We start from the raw sequence: 16,542 nt of genomic DNA on the forward strand, positions 1-16,542 counted from the left end.
GCATGATATATTAGATATTATTATTTAGTTTGAAAAAGATGACAATGTTTCCATCCTTTAACGGTGTTTCTGTTTTTTAATGGAAGAGACATGTTTTTATTTTATTGACTTTGAGGTAGGAGTTTTTTTGTTTTTATTTTTTTTTTGTTTTAGGCATCTTTGCGAAAGAGAATAAAACCATCATGCTGGCTCTTCTTAATTTTCTTTTGAATAATTTATTTTTCTTTGTAAAATTTTTTCTTCCATTATTTTTGCTTGAATTTTTTTGTATTTATTCTAAACCTTGGGCCGATAATTTTGATCAATACCAGGAACTTGACGTTCTATATGGTACTAGAGCCGGTTTTAAAATTAGTGGTTCTATATCTATGGCTTTTTATGGTATTTGGTCCATAGATTTTAAGATTGATGACTTGTGTGTTTGTAGTTTGATTTGATTGAACAGCTTCTAATAATTTGCTGTGCAGTAATACAAATATATAAATTTTTATTTTGATAATTCAATAAACAAATCATCATGACTAATGCTACTATCATATCTTACATTGGGATCAATATGCTCAATTTCACCAACATCAATATGGTTTTTTTGGTATCATCATTTATCGATCCCGTAAGCTGAATGATATGCTGTTATCTAATTTGGAAATCTATAATCAAATCATATTTAATCGGATGAGATTTATGGATGGTCTAGAAGAATCATAGATAATGCCGATGGACACCGTGAATAATGCAATTACAAAAAAAAGAAAGTAAAATCTGAAGTTTAAGAAGATGATATGGATGATTCATGCTATAATTGATAGAGAAAATTATCTTGATATCTAAAATATAGAGAAGCCTAAGAAAATATGAAATATTTTTGCAGCTTTTCTCTGAAGATCCAGCAAGACATGATCTCCAACAGCAGTTGCCTGTAGAGTGGATTTATAAATAATATATAAGAATCCTCACACGAATACATGTCACGTATGTCACAGTACCCTAAAATCTGAAAGCTTATTTTATGGACATTGGGAGATGAACTAACCTCCACCTTCCCAACTTGATCTTCTCCCTCTACTTTCCAAACAACCACCAAATTAAGATAGAACTTCATAACACCGACCAGCCCAACCACCAGAGTGCTGCTTAGTATAGTGCACAAGAGAGTCGTGGAGTGGGCACTGCAGTGAGCCGGACCGCCCTCGGCGCGGTGAGCCCAAAGACATCCCCCATGTCGAGCTCGCTCGGCTTCATGTCATCCGGCAGGGCCCAATTGAAGCAGTGCAGGAGCTGCGCCACCGCCAGCTCCAGTGCGTACAGTCCCAGCTGCATCCCCGGGCATGACCGCCGCCCCGACCCGAACGGTATGAGCTCGAAGAAGTTCCCCTTGAAGTCGATGCCCGTGCTGTCGCCGCCCGAGGCGAACCTCGATGGCCGGAACTTGTCAGCATCCCTCCATGCCGATTTGTCGCGGCCGATGGCCCAGGCGTTGATCATGACTCTTGATTTCTTAGGGATAAAGTAGCCGTCGACCTTGCAGTCCACGGCGGTCTCATGAAGGAGGAGTGGGATCGGAGGGTGGAGGCGGAGAGTCTCTTTGGTGGCACACTTGAGGAACAGGAGCCTGTCGAGGTCGTTCTCGTGGACTTTGCGGTCCAGGCCAATTATGTCAGCCAGCTCTCGCTGCACCCGCTTTAGGTCGTCGGGGCTCCTCATTAGCTCTGCCATGGTCCATTCTATCGCCGAGGCCACAGTCTCCGTGCCACCGAACATCACATCCTGTCCGATTAAATGAATTCGTTTAGATGATGAAGCTAGGAGCTAAAGGACGCAACATCTTGTTTGCTTGTTAAGGAAAATGATAAGGAAAGAGATAGTGGTTTTGGTTTTGCCAAAATAAGTAAGCAGGAGTCTAGAGATGCTAGCATATCTTTTTTTTTTTTCCTTTTTTATTTGGTAAAAGAGAAGCATATCTTTTGAGGATGGAAGCTTGTTGGGATAACAAAGGTGATTTATTAAGGTTGCGAGGAATGGAAGACGTATGTCATCTGGCGAAGATTCAAGTCCCAGGAAGGAGACAAAAGCTAATGTTAATTGGTTTAGAAGAAAATGTGACTTTCACATTCGCCAGGTGGCACTTGCTTTTAAATCAGAAAATGACGAACGCCTGACGCTTTGGAATTACTGATACATAGACGAGAAAGAAAACTAAAGAAAAGTAAAGGGGATTATTTTGCACTTTTCATGTTCCCGCTATATATGAAATTAAAGAAAGTTGGAATGGGGTTTAATTGAACTCCCGGATTAAAAGTTGTAGCCAAGTCAACGAACGGAACAGCTATCAGAGAGAAGATGAAAGAGAGAGGGGAATATGCATGTTTGCCAGAAAAATGGAGATAGGGAGAGGGGCATACATTTTCTTTACTTAAAAACACACAAGGATGGAAAATCTTGGCATGAGGCCAATCTGGATAGTTCCTCTTGCAATAAGGATAAGTTACTATAGTATATTATTATTATGTAGCCTATCAAAGTGGTATATGCTCGCTTTTGTATGGAGCAAGAAATATTAATGATATCATTACCGTAGATCTATATGCCAGCTGGAGGAAAAAAAAAAAAAAAAGAGAGCAAGCAAAAACGATTGGCAACATATACCATGATTATAGCCTTGATGTTATCCCTGGTGAGCTTGAGGTTTCCCTGGAGCTCATCCTTCTCACCACCTTGCTTGCTAACACGAGAATGATCATCTAGGAACGCGAGCATGTCGTCGACCATGTCGGCGTCCTCCGCATCGGTCGCCTTCGGGTTCGCCATGTGCTCGTCGATGATCTTGTCGATGAAGCGGTCGAGGGCGGCCCGCGCAACGTTGAGCCTCTTGTTGATGCCTTGGGGGTCCATCCAGCTGAGCCACGGGATGAAGTCCCCGATGTTGAAGGCGCCGAAGAGCTTGGAGAACTCTTGTAGTATTGAGACGAACTCATCCTGGTTCTCGTGGTTCGGGGTTCCGAAAGCTGCTCGGAAGGTGATGTTCATGGTGAGGTTGAAGATGAGCTCGCCGAGGTTGACGGTGGTGCCTTTCCGGCCAGCGACGGCATGGATCATGACTTCGATCTCTTCGCGGACGGCGGCCCACGACATGGCGCACTTGCGGCTGAAGAGCTTCATGACACAGAGCTTGCGCATCTGGCGCCAGAAGGGACCGTAGTGGGCGAAGGCCATATCGGAGCGGTCGTAGGTGAGATAGGTGATGGCCATGGTGGCCGGTCGGTTGGAGAAGACGTTGTCCTGAACCTGGAGGACTTCTCGGGCCATCTCCGGCGTCGACACCGCGAAGGCATGGAGGTAGCCGAGGCGGAGGTGGCACAGGCCACCGTACTTGTCTGCGAGCTTGGCGAGGCCGCGGTGGGTCAGCTGGTCCATCATCAGCATGTTTCCGATGATCGGCAGTTGACGGGGCCCCGGCGGAAACAGGAGCTCCCGCCGGCGCCTCGTGGAGAGAACAAACAAGAGAGCTAGAGGTATCAAGAAGAATAATATGAAGCTCATGATAGTAGACTCTTGGAGCCAATCCATATCTTCGTTTTCTGCTACTACTGTTCAACTACTACAACAACACGCAAAAAAACAATCAAAAAAGGAGAAAAAGGGAAAAGAGGAAAGGGGGAAGGGATAAGGAGAAGCTAGAAAAGGTGGAGAATCACTCTCTCTCTTCCTCTGATCTCTCTCTCTCTCATCTCTTTCGTTTCCCTAAAAGGTATTTCTCTTCCTGAGAATGAAAAGGAGGGGGGAAGGCAGTATATATAGCTTTTAACAAATTTGCCAAGGTGAAAGAATGGATATGTGAGAACAGCAGGGAGAATAGAGAAGATATATATATATATATATATATATTGGAAGTGGTTAATTTAAAAAATTTGTGGCCATTTTCCTTTCTCTTGATGGTGCTTCAGTCTATAGATATTTTTCCCTTATCAATGCTTTTACATGAATGGTACACTCTTGCTTTTCATTTGTTAATTATTAAATTAAGCCAAGACCTGGTCTACATGACGGAAAGAATGCACTGTGGGTAATGGTCAGCGCTCGGCAAAACTGGGCATGTATGTGCGTGGCCCGCTTGTCTGACGGCTGGTCTGACGAATTCACACGTAGCGAAGGGGGAAGGGGGGTCGGTTGAAGCAGATTTCAGGCCTAGTGCTAAATCTCTCACCAAACCTCAGCTTCTTTTTTTTTCTTACCAAAAAATAATATGTTTACCTACTTTACCCCAGTTTCTGTATAATATTCTTCTTAGATTATTTAGAGCCACATCCTGCTGGAATCGGTGCAGTCATCGATGGCTGGCCAACCAGAACCACAAAGTTATGTTAAAAGAGGATCTTTTCTACGTTTGGTTTATGGGCCTCAAATTTTTCTCAGCCTATGCTTTACTTATCATGGTCTAAAATTTCATCCAAAAAATCCAGTTAAAAAATATTATTTAGATTTTTTGGTTTTGGAGATATACCTAGAATCTACCATCTAGTAGATACTAGAAATAGAAATAAATTAATACAAACTTGTATGGTACCTCATACACTACATTCGCTACACAAGCTCCACTCCAGAAAAAGGTCCTCTCTTGTCTCTCTAAGATTTGTAAACACGAGATATATCCAACAAGTACGTGCTGATAAATAACCATTTTAATTATCAAGGGATTAGATTACCTTTTCATGTTAATAATCTTAATAAAAATAATATTTGGTTCGTATCATAAAAAGCTATTTTTTATATATCTTTTTGAAGGTATGAATGCAAAAGAGTAATCAAGTCATTCTACATTTAAAATGGTTATTTATTAATATCAATAGCTAAAATTCCAACAAGTTGTGTTATCATTACAAAAATAGAATAAGTCAGAGAGGTACAGATATATGTAAGATATGTATCTCTCTCTCTCTCTCTCTCTCTCTCTCTATATATATATCTATATATATATATATATATATATATATATATATGCAAATAATGGTTTTTAAAGATAATGAGAGAGTTAAAATGCGAGAGTTTTCATTATTATATTAGATCAATAATAATTATCAAGATTTGTGAGATCGATTTGAGATTTACTCAACACCATTACAATTATCTAAACTATTTTTCCATTAATTGTTCTTCCATAAAAGCCTTCTCCCCTTATCGCAAAGCTTTAGCTCGAACAGTACCACTACCTCTCTTCCTTGCCAATACCACCTCTCTCCCTGTTGGCAAGGGATCAAGGTTGATCCAAGAGACCGGCCCTCTTTTGGGATTGTTCCTTGGCAAGACTTAATCTCAAAACAACAAGACGGTTTTCTCCCTAGTTATACAATGATAATTGGCATTTGCGAGAAATTAGATTTATTGAAATTTAAATCATAAAAAAAATAACTGCCTTTAATATAAGAATCCTTCCATAAAAGTCTTCATAAACAATTTAGATCACCATATATGACAGATGGTGAGATGAAGACATGGATAAAAATCTTTTGGACTCTTTTTTCTTTTTTTTATGTAAAGGGAGGATTAATCACCCAATTTATTTATTAGTTTATGAACAAGTTTTTACAAAGAAGAAGTGTGTTATATTGCCTGCAGCCGAGATGGCTTAGACATATATAAAACAACCAAAGGCTAACTCCCAAAACTACAGTGCTCGCTAAGATCCGTAGTTTGTAAACCTTATACTTCAGCCTTCTACAAATTAAAGTGCTTATAAACGTCAGTGCACTTCTCGCTGACGTACGTTGCATCTTAGATCGTTTAGTATCTTTAAGATGTTCGACTGATGCTTGCTATCAACGATCCGAGACTCTCTCGATTACAACTAACTCATTTCTCGCGCTAACTACTTCTTAAGTTTAGGCCCAACTGATGGTTTATTTCTTTTGGATATTGGATTTCCTTGTCATCCTCTATGTTGATAAAGATCTCAGGTCTATTCGGAAGTTTAGTTTATGACTATCCGGATCGCAAGATTTGGGGTATACTCGAGAAATAAACCACAAGCTTGGCAATTTTTTTTCATTTTTTGATCCTTTATACCCGATCGGCACGGCCTTCCCGCAGATAGGAGAATGGACAAGTAATACCGTGTCCAACTCCTCGCTCGTGTCATGTGAGCCCGGTTTTGTATTTTCAAAATTTTACTGCAATTATCTTCTCGGGGCTTCTAGGAGTAGGAGTTTTCATTATATAGGGATGGGCAAACCAAGCATTTATGAGAAACTTGACCCAACAAAACCGGAATTGAAAGGGACCTTGGTGCACAATTACTAATCTCCCACTTGCACAGCTCGGATTTCTCTCAAAGATGATAGTTTCGTATATAAACTTCTTCTAAAAAATTATTTAATAAAGTAAGTACCACCTAAGAGGCCTTGGAATTTTTGATTTTTGATCAGAGGACCCTTTATTACCCTAAAAGTGATTTAATCTATATATTCTTCAAATTATAAAGATTGTGACATGTGGATTATGTCATTTTTTATTCATTTAAGAAGCAGGGGAGGTGCATTGGAGGGTTGGCAACGCCGTCACCATCACGAGAGGTGATGATGAAGGACGCGCCTTACCTTTTTTGTTCGTGGTTAAAAGAATCCAAAACAATCCCGTTTCATCATATAACAAACAGAGATAGTTGCTATTAATCAAGGATATAGTTGCTGCGTGGCTTCCCATAAGCATGATGCGGTAATTCTCTCAAAAATTAATTGATAGAACGAGTATTATTAGTTGGAGTATGTGTTTCCGGTAAAATCATCTGAAAAAATTGTTTGATTCATTATATGATTATGTTAGATGAGTTCAAGCTTTTAAAAAGTCAGAAATCACCATGAAGTTGGAATTAGGGGTTAGCGTCAAATTTTTGGGATTAATGTTGTTAAACCAAGTAATAGTTGCAAGCTTAATATTGCATCCTCTTTAGATGTTGCTTGAGAATAAAGGGGACATAAAAGGATTAATTGCCTTTTTGATATTCATCTTTTTTATTTTTTGCTCTTTGGAGTATTTTTTTAATTAATAATAGTATTATATATTTAAGAATTATATATATTAAACATGTTTACAGTACTATGCTAATATAACATGTAATAAAATATATAATATAACAACGCTCTATAATATGCCTTCCGTTGTTATGATACATGACTTATTATTTTTTTTTGTGTTATGATGTACAAAATATATCTTCACATTACAAAAATATTATATATTATATCGGTGATATATGATTGCATAAAAATTTTAATATAGAAAAAGAATATAAGTTCATGGAGATTATTCTTGTAAAAACAAGAATTAGCAAATGTAAGAATAGAAAACACTACCAAATATAATATAAACCCACCAACCAATGAATTGCATCATTAATTTATAACTTTTAAAAGTTTCTTGAATCAATCATGAACAGTGGATACACTTCCCCTACTCTCTAAGGGTGTTAGTTTTGCTCCACATGTACTGGTGCTGCATCAAGCGAAGCGAGCACCGAAAAATGGGGAATAGCACCCAAGCTGCATGCTTAATTATCTGGCGATAAGTATTGATGCTGAGCCCATGAGCGGTGCCCCACTGCGAGTGCTTCCTCATCCCTATCTAAATATTGACTCACCAATCGGACTTTTGCTCCGCAGGATAACAATTTGGGAAGGTGAAATGAACTCGAGGAGAGCGAGTCTCCATCAAACAATCGTTTTTCTCAGCAACTTTGAAGTGGGGCCATCGGATAGTGCTCGCATCCTCAATATGTATCAATTGGATAATGTTTGGCTCTTCAATTGGATTCACCATTCTAAGAGATCCATGGCCAGTGCCGGTACGTAACGCTTAACTCAAGTTATGAATCAAAACAGTCCATGCTTCCTTTCTTCACATGCATTAAACAAGTTCACTTCTGGTGACACTTAATTCTAGGGAAACGTGGCATATTGGAATTTTTTTGTTGCAACTTACAAGCCACCCATCTCCAAAAGAGTTGAGTTACCAATCCCAAGCATTTTAGCACGCATTAATATTTGTGGTGCATCAAAAGTCCGAACCATATACAATTGATCCTTAGATTCCACGTAAGCCAGCAAACAGTTGCATAAGCGTTTCATGGTACCGGTCATTCGATCAAAAATTTCGCATGCATCTTGGAATCCTATATTTTCAACTAAATTGCACTCGTCCTTGTTAAGGCTCACATGCATCATAAGAATCTTTGGATCATCCAGACAAAAATTTAGGCGATGAGTTTCTATGGGTAATATATTAAGTTTGAGTCTCACAATTGTAGGAAAATAATCCTTCATTTCTTTTACATGTGCATCGCAACAGGGGAAAATCTTTTTTACTCAACGCCCACTTAAAAGCAGATGGAAGGGAATTATCTTTCTCTTTATTTCTTGAAATGTTATGCACGCTTCAATATGTGATAAGATTAATCCCAACAACAAGCTTCATTGCACATAAGATACTGCTGAATATGTTCTCATGATTTCCGATGAAGATATTATACAAACCAATTTCATGACAACCTATGCATGCCGTCATACCAGTTGACGCAAAAAAACAGATTACCAACAGCGTGTCAAAATTAGTAAGCACAAGGTGTCAGCACAAGTGATTACAAGTAGGAACTCTTCGCCCCTAGCGATTCCAGCTGATGAATAGAGGCAAAAGAGCAACAAGGAGAACTCCTCCAAAGGATGCATGGATATGTCAGAAATCTTTGTTCCGTGAACAAAAAATTTTCACCATACATGGTGAGAATGCACAACTTAGAAGGGAGCTCCAACTCTATGCGCGATGCATATTAATAACAATTTTCTAGAGCTAAATAAGTTCTTAAAAGAAATTTAGCTTTTGATCAACCACCAATCGCCAAACTAGCCAAAGAAAAATTTGGAAATTTTTTTAAAAAAAATGCACTTCAGAAATTTGAATGATGAGAGGACCCAACATGGAATTCGCCTAAAATTGAGTAGCTTGGTTAGATTCTGTTGGGCTTGGAGATTCAGATTTCTTTGATCAGGCTTCCACAGAATTGGTCCATTGACAGCTTCAGTGCCATTTGCACATTTCATTTCCAAAAAAAAAAAAAAAATTGATCCTACACATAACCCTTAAAGAGTTGGAGTCCTTTCCTATTCAGGGTTCAATTGAAAAGATCTAATTCTAGTTCATCCATTATCTGTATGTTGTAGAACGATAGATGATCAAATAGACTACGCCATCTATGTATTGCAGAATGGATGGACCTTGTTTAACGACTACCAATTCCACAATTTTTCAAGCATAACGGGTGACGTAGAGTTGGATCTATAGTTGGCAACACCCCTCGCTTCCCATACTCTAGAATGGAATTTTGGGTTCTCACTTGAAAGAGAGCATTGTCATCATCTTTAAAAAATTAAAAAATAATAATAAAAAAAAAACCCCTCAATGACTGGCGTAATAGCATCTTTTTTTTCGTTCACTTGCACGCGTAGTGTTTAGTGTTTTTTTTCTTTTTTTTTTATTTTATTAAAAAAAACTATTATCCCATTAGAGGCCATCAGCTTCAAATCTAATGTAAATGTTGCAAATGGTCCCCCCCCCCAAAAAAAAAAAAAACATCATCAAAAATTTATACCAAAGTACTTACCTTTCATTACGCGAATCCATCTTTGGGTCACCTATATTGATCGCTTTGAGATCCACACAGATAGAATTTGGAGTGCTTTGAGGTTTGTGCGATGGGTAATCCAACGGTAGATTTGTAGAAAGGTATATATAGGTGAATCCCCGTATCGTGCAAACGATACAACCCTTTCCTTACGGTGTCCATGTGAATTGTGCTAGCATTGGTGCAAGAAAAACGTGACGTTTGGAATATAACTCTTACAAGTTTTGGGCACAAAAAAAATTAAATTTAAAACAGATCTAAATCCGACTTAAAATAAATATAGTTTAACTTACAGGCCCAGCTAGTGATCAGCTATAATTTGGAGTCGAACACCCTTGACGAGCCTCGACCCTTCTTCGATGCAAAGTTTATCCTGAAAGCTAACATCATCACCATCAAGTCTAGAGTGAAAGAGGATACGAGCCACGTATGTGGACTGTAAGTTCTTTCATAATCTTCTAGAATAAAGTCCTTTCTTTCTTCGAACCACCTACTCATCCTGATTGGGCTGGATGCTAGCCAATAATTAAGAATAGAAATTCTACATAAAGTCCTCTATAATGCATCATTTAAAGGGCTTTTTCTGTTACACCAGTCGTACAATGCCAGCCAGCCAGTAGGGCCTTTCCTGAGATGCCGGTTGAAGTACTAGCACTAAAATAAATAAATAAATATAAGTATTGGGACCGACATCTTTTCATCACGCTAAGGGAGGTCTTTTTGGTAGGTATCTCAGGATCCATGAAGGATTCGGCTGTCTCTTTTTCCAAAAAAAAAAAAAAAAAAACGTCTGACCGTTAGATTACACATCTTCTATATGTTTTAAAGTATTTCAGTCTTTTTCTTTCACTGATATAGGTTACTGGGGATGTCATGTGCGTGATTTGATGGTTGACGTCACATAAGAAGGTAAAACATTCTTTTTAGTGTAAGATACAAGCTGAACGCATACATGAATTTCAATAATTCAAATTATAGGGCTCATTAAATCTGTAGGAAAATTTTTTTTCTGAGGAGTTGATCTATGAAAGTAGTTTTGATTCCCTTAAAAACTCCAACTAAACAAAAGAAGTCCTATCCCTTTTTTTTATACTTAACCATATTTTCTCTTTTTCATTTGGTGAACCAAATTTATGTGAGTTGTTGAGCCCTAGAAGACTCTTTATGATAGTGGGGGCTCACGAAAAGTACTAAAAAAACCCATCACGAGTGAACCATTTTTTTCTAGAATCAATGTGCATAATCTTGGGTTATTTATTTTTTTATTTGTTTTTGTTTTCTAATGCATACATTTGCATATTAAGATGCAGAGCAAACAAATCTCAAAATGAAAAGCAATCCCCATAGTTGAATAACTACAGTTTTTGAAAACATTTTTCTGCGGGGCATGGACGCATAGTAGATCTTGTTGGAATTTTAGGACAATAAATATAAAATATTATAATAAACACATATAAATACAAATAAATAAATAATTAGAAATAAACATATATGAATAAATTTGGTTGCAAAGTATAGGGTTGCATCGTTTTTTAAGATAGATTTTGTGTTCTTAATGATTTAGTGCGAAGAGCCCCAAGACGTCGACCTTTCAGGGTTCAACCATAGCGGCAACTTTCTGAGAATGCACTCCCAAGTTTACAAATGTTTAATTGAGCTGTTTCTGATTGTCTATTGCTTCAAGAATTAGATATAATGAAATTTTGCAAAATAAATAAATAAATAAAAGGCTTTCCTGCGGAGAAAAGAAAAGGGAAACAGAAAATCCAATGAAAGTGATTGTCCAATGAAAGAAACAGAGAGAAAAGAAGAAGAGATTTTACAGTAATTTAAACCAACGGAACAATCGTTCAATTCCACGGTAGCGACGGTAAAATCCTTAAAAGATAAAGCATAAAACAGCTATTTTTCATATGCACGAAGACAACGGAATTTAGGATGTTTTGAAACATTTAAAAAACGACCAACATATCCAACTTCTGGTCATTGTTTCAGCTCTCTGAAGAATTTACGACATTCCACCTCCTGCCGTGAATCAGAACAGTGGACAATTGAGCCGTGGAGTCGGAACAGCGACGAGCCGGACCGCCCGGGGAGCGGTGAGCCCGAACATATCCCCCACGTCGAGCTCGCTGGGCTTCATCCCGTCTGGCAGGGACCAGTCGAAGCAGAGCTGCGCCATCGCCAACTCCAACGCGTACATCCCCAGCTGCAACCCCGGGCATGACCGCCTGCCCGAGCCGAACGGTAGGAGCTCGAAGTAGTTCCCCCTGAAGTCGACGCCAGCGCATTCGCCATCAGGGGCGAACCTCGACGGCCGGAACGTCTCGGCGTCCTTCCATGCTCCCTTGTCGTGGCCGATGGCCCAGACGTAGATCATGATTCTTGATTTCTTTGGGATGGAGTAGCCGGCGACCTCGCAGTCCTGGGCAGTCTCGCGGAGGGGGAGGGGGATGGGGGTGGAGGCGGAGGGTGGCGCACTTGAAATAGGGCAGCTTGTCGACGTCGCTCTCCTGTACTTTGCGATTAAGTCCCACCACGTCGCTCAGCTCTTGCTGCACCCGCTTTAGCTCTTCGGGGTTCCTTATTAACTCGGACATGGCCCACTCAATTGCGGAGGCCACCGTCTTCATGCCACCGAACATCACATCCTGATCCAATCAGGGAATTAGTTCAATATTTGAAAGTTAGTTGTGAGACAAATTAGAACTTTTTCATTAATTTGTATGTTAAGTGAGAAAGAAAGTAAAAGAATAGCTTTGAAGGGGAAAAAAAAAAGGCAAAATGGGAGAAGAAGCTCCATTGTTTCGAAGCTGGAGACTGATCAGTAATCTGTGGTAGCAATGGAACCTTTGTCGTGTGTTTGCATGGGTGCGATATGGTTGGTTGACAGAAGAAAGAAAGTGACGATAATGAATAAGTCTAGTTATTTAGAGAATGAAAAGGGTTAAAAAAAGGGAAAATGAAAGAAATTTACATTAGACGTTAAATACAAGCGCTCGGAGAAAAATAGTTACGATGGAGGAGACTCGCTAGATTTTTTTTTTTTTTTTTTTTTGAGGGAAGACTCGCTAGACTGTTAACATACCATGATTGTGGCCTTTATGTTATCCCTGGTTAGCTTCATATTTCCCTGGATATCACCTCCCTCCCCACCTTTGCCCGCCGGAGAGTCCTCAAGGAATGCAAGCATGTCGTCGACCATGTCGGCATCCCCGGCGTCGGCCACCTTCGGGTTCGCCAAGTGCTTGTCGATGAAGCGGTCGAGGGCCCCCCGCGCCGCCTTGAGCCTCTTGTTGATCCCCTGCATGTCCATCCAGCTGAGCCAAGGGATGAAGTCACCGATGTTGAACGCGCCGAAGAGCTTCGAGAACTCCTGGAGGATTCCGATGAACTCATCCTGGCCCTCATGGCTTTGCGACCCGAAAGCGGCCCGGAAGATGATGTTCTTGGTGAGGTTGGAGACGAGCTCCCCGATGTTCACAGGTTCGCCGCTCTTGTCAGACGCGGCCCGGAGGGTGGCGTCGACCTCGTCACGGACGGAAGCCCAGGACTCGGCACGCTTGCTACTGAAGAACTTCATGACACAGAGCTTGCGCATCTGGTGCCAGAAGGGGCCGTAGTGGGCGAAGGCCATGTCAGCGCGGTCGTAGGTGAGGTAGCTGAAGGCTATGGTGGCCGGCCGGTTGGAGAAGACGTTGTCCTGCACCTGGAGGACCTGTCGGTCCATGTCGGGCGTCGACACCGCGAAGGCATGAAGGAAGCCGAGGCAGAGGTGGAAGAGCCCGCCGAACTTGTCCGCAAGCTTGGCGAGGCCGCGATGCGTCAGCTGGTCCATCATCAGCATGTTGCCGATGATCGGCAGCAGCTTCGGCCCTGGCGGAAGCCGGAGCTTCCGCCGCTGCCGAAAAGAAAGTGCAAAGATGAGAGATAAAGGTACAAGGAAGAACGTTACGAAACGTATTGTGGTCGGCTCTTGTCGGCACTCCATTGTTGCTCTTTCTTTAAAATAAAAAAAAAATAACTTAGAGGGAAAAGGGGAGAGGTGAAGGAAAGTGTCGTCCATCCGATACTAGATTGTAAGTCGAAGATCATGACAATCACTGCATATTTATAAAAAACTCTTCCAACAAACATGCAAAACATATTATCAAGCTATCATAAAACAACAATTGAATAATTAGTCAATAATTTAAATAAAAAATATAACAATCTAAATTTCAACTTTAATATCTCAATAAATTCAACAATATTCAATAGGCTTTACATCAATTTCAATAAGACTTTCAATCTAAAATAAATGTATAGAGATTCTGCCTCCGATCACTTTTTCATTCATATCTTGTATCATCTTAATTTCTCAACATCTGTAAAAATAGTAAAATAACAGATAACGAGCTAGACAGCCCAATAAGCAATAATCACTTTAAATAGATTTCATCAAGTATTAAAGTAAATAATAATTTATAAAAAATAAGTATATAGAGTTTATCAATTTGAAATCAATTTCGATTATACAATATAATTCATGCCAATTTTATTTTTTTTCAAAATTTTGAGTTTCTTTCGAGATTTTAATTTCTTTCATTTTCAAGTTCTTTCTATCAACCATGAGCTATGATCACATTTTTTCTTTGGCAAGGTCATAACACAGCATATCATCTTGCAGTGAGCTGCGAATCATCTGGCAGCAAAGTCTTTCAGAATCACTGATCTCGCTGGCGGTTTGTCGTTGGTCTTGCTGGCGACATGTCGTTGGTCTCACTGACGACATAAATCCTCAGGATAAATCAATTACCAACATATATGCCCTTATTGGTGGGGTCTTTTACATAGTCAGGTTGTCAGTTCATATTGTTCTTATATCAAAATTCTTCATAAGTCATATCTTTTTTTCTAATTCGATAAGAAAACATATAATCATGTGGTATCGAAATCAATCGACATAATGCATCATAAAATCAAAATATTCAATCATGCTTCATCATAACATTTCAAATAAGATATTTTTTATAATAAAGTATTATTCATCCAATTCATTCATCATTCCACAAATCATATCAGAAAAATATATTATAATTTATCGATAAATTTAGAAAAGGTGAAGCATTACTTACCTCGAACGCATTCTAATAAATCCACATAATTCTATAAATATTTTTTCAAAATTTTTAGTTTATAGTTCATATCGCGGTATCCCATGATCAACATCCACAACCCTATACAGGATCAATTTCAATAATTAAAAAAAATATAAATAATTAAAAAAGATAAAATTGATGAATACCCATATCCTATCGTCCAGATTGGTCCGATCATCTAATTTCATTTTGTCAAAATTCAATTAGGATATAGATAGTCGAAAGTTTGACTATCGGATCAAATCAGATTCGAAGTGATAGGACTGAAAATCTTTCATTTAGTATACGAATCCAATAGAGAGAAAAATTTAGAGGAGAGAAAAACTATGAAGATAAATCTGGACTAATCAAACTATATGGTTCAACAAATCCGATCGATCAAATCAAGATAATTTAATCAAATCATGCTGAAATTACCATATGGACAATTCAATAAAATCATGGGTGATGAAATCTAAAGGTATCTGATCTGATCAAAGTGGGTGCCGCTACACTGTCCGACGATCACAGATCAAAACCCTTCACTAGCATCATTTAAATTAATCATCAATCTTTTCAAAGATGTAGAAAGTCCTAGGAGAAAAATAATGAAGAGAGAAATAAATTTCTATAGAGAGAAAATTTTAGAGAGAGAAAGAGAGAACAGAGGAGAGAGAGTCTTTTTTTTCTTTTTTCTTTTTTTTTCTTTTCTTCTTTTTTTTCAAAGAAATCCGACGATTGTCGACCGAACATTGGGATTTAAAGGCTGAGGAAGATGGCAAGAAAAATTAGAGAGAGTTCTTACTCTTTTTCCAACGATCAACAGTCTTGATTTCGGTGAACTCGATGAAAACTTCTCAAGAGAAGAAGGAGACGAACACGAGTCTTCCGACAATGGGAGAGAGGGATCTTGGCATCTTTTTGACGGTGGATGCTTACGGAAGGGAAAAAATAAGGGTCTCCACTTATAGAGGAGTCCTAGAGTTTGGCTCAAACTCGTCTTCATCAGAGAAGAGGACTTCCATCGGGAGTCTTCTTCCAAATATTTCTTCTCTCTTTTTTTGATGCTTTAAAAGCTATGCATAGTTGGGTTACTCTTTGAAGTTGGGCTGGATTAGCTCTGATTTGGGATATCATGGGAAGCTTGCATGTTTTGTCTAGGGGGGTTTTTGCTCTTCTCTAAGGGAGACGGGGTGGGAAGGCTATATATATATATATATATATATATATAGTTTCATGAAATTGGGAAGAAAAAAGTTGTAATGGATCAGAATGAATGAGAGGAGGTCAAGAGGAGGCGGGTGACGTAATTTTATTATATTATAATAAATAATATTATATTATGTAGAGTTATTAATAATATTAATAATTGATAATATAAATATTATATAATTTATAATAATAAATAATAATATTATTATTAATTAAATACTACCATTAATAATAAAATATTTTTTTTTTTTTTTGGTGATCATAAAAGATCGTCATACAGGACAGGGCGAGGGGCAGAATGATAATTAAAGGGGTAAGAACTAAGAAGGCTCCAACTCAGGTCCTGCCCACTTCTCCACCTGCCAGCTTCCCATCTGTTCTAAACGTACTTTGGGGTTGGGGGGCTTGCGCGCGTCTATATATATATATATATATATATATATATATATATATATATCACACATCAAGAAGGAAGCCATGCACAGAACGAAACCCCTGATTTATTTCAAACAAGCTTGTAGTAAGACATGATCATTAGATCAT

At 38.8% G+C, this 16,542-nt stretch overlaps 1 protein-coding gene and 1 pseudogene across 2 annotated transcripts; both read right to left on the reverse strand.

The window, feature by feature from the left end:
- Positions 1 to 768: 768 nt before the first annotated feature.
- LOC105043511 (cytochrome P450 84A1) lies at positions 769 to 3,844 on the reverse strand. Of its 2 annotated transcripts, XR_012140714.1 has the most exons (3): positions 2,647 to 3,844; positions 1,034 to 1,767; positions 769 to 917 (listed from the first exon to the last, which is right to left on the reverse strand). XR_012140714.1 is itself a non-coding variant. In XM_010921081.4 (2 exons), exons 1-2 carry the CDS (start codon positions 3,565 to 3,567, stop codon positions 1,135 to 1,137), a joined length of 1,554 nt encoding a protein of 517 aa, XP_010919383.1. In that variant the 5' UTR covers positions 3,568 to 3,844; the 3' UTR covers positions 914 to 1,134. The 2 variants fall into 2 exon arrangements, 1 of the variants encoding a protein (XP_010919383.1); XM_010921081.4 differs by having other exon boundaries at positions 914 to 1,767.
- A 7,702-nt stretch (positions 3,845 to 11,546) lies between these two features.
- Positions 11,547 to 13,658, reverse strand: LOC105043510 (cytochrome P450 84A1-like; annotated as a pseudogene).
- Positions 13,659 to 16,542: the final 2,884 nt, after the last annotated feature.

Source organism: Elaeis guineensis, chromosome 4, assembly GCF_000442705.2.
Source record: "Elaeis guineensis isolate ETL-2024a chromosome 4, EG11, whole genome shotgun sequence".
In the NCBI taxonomy this organism is placed as follows: domain Eukaryota; kingdom Viridiplantae; phylum Streptophyta; class Magnoliopsida; order Arecales; family Arecaceae; genus Elaeis; species Elaeis guineensis.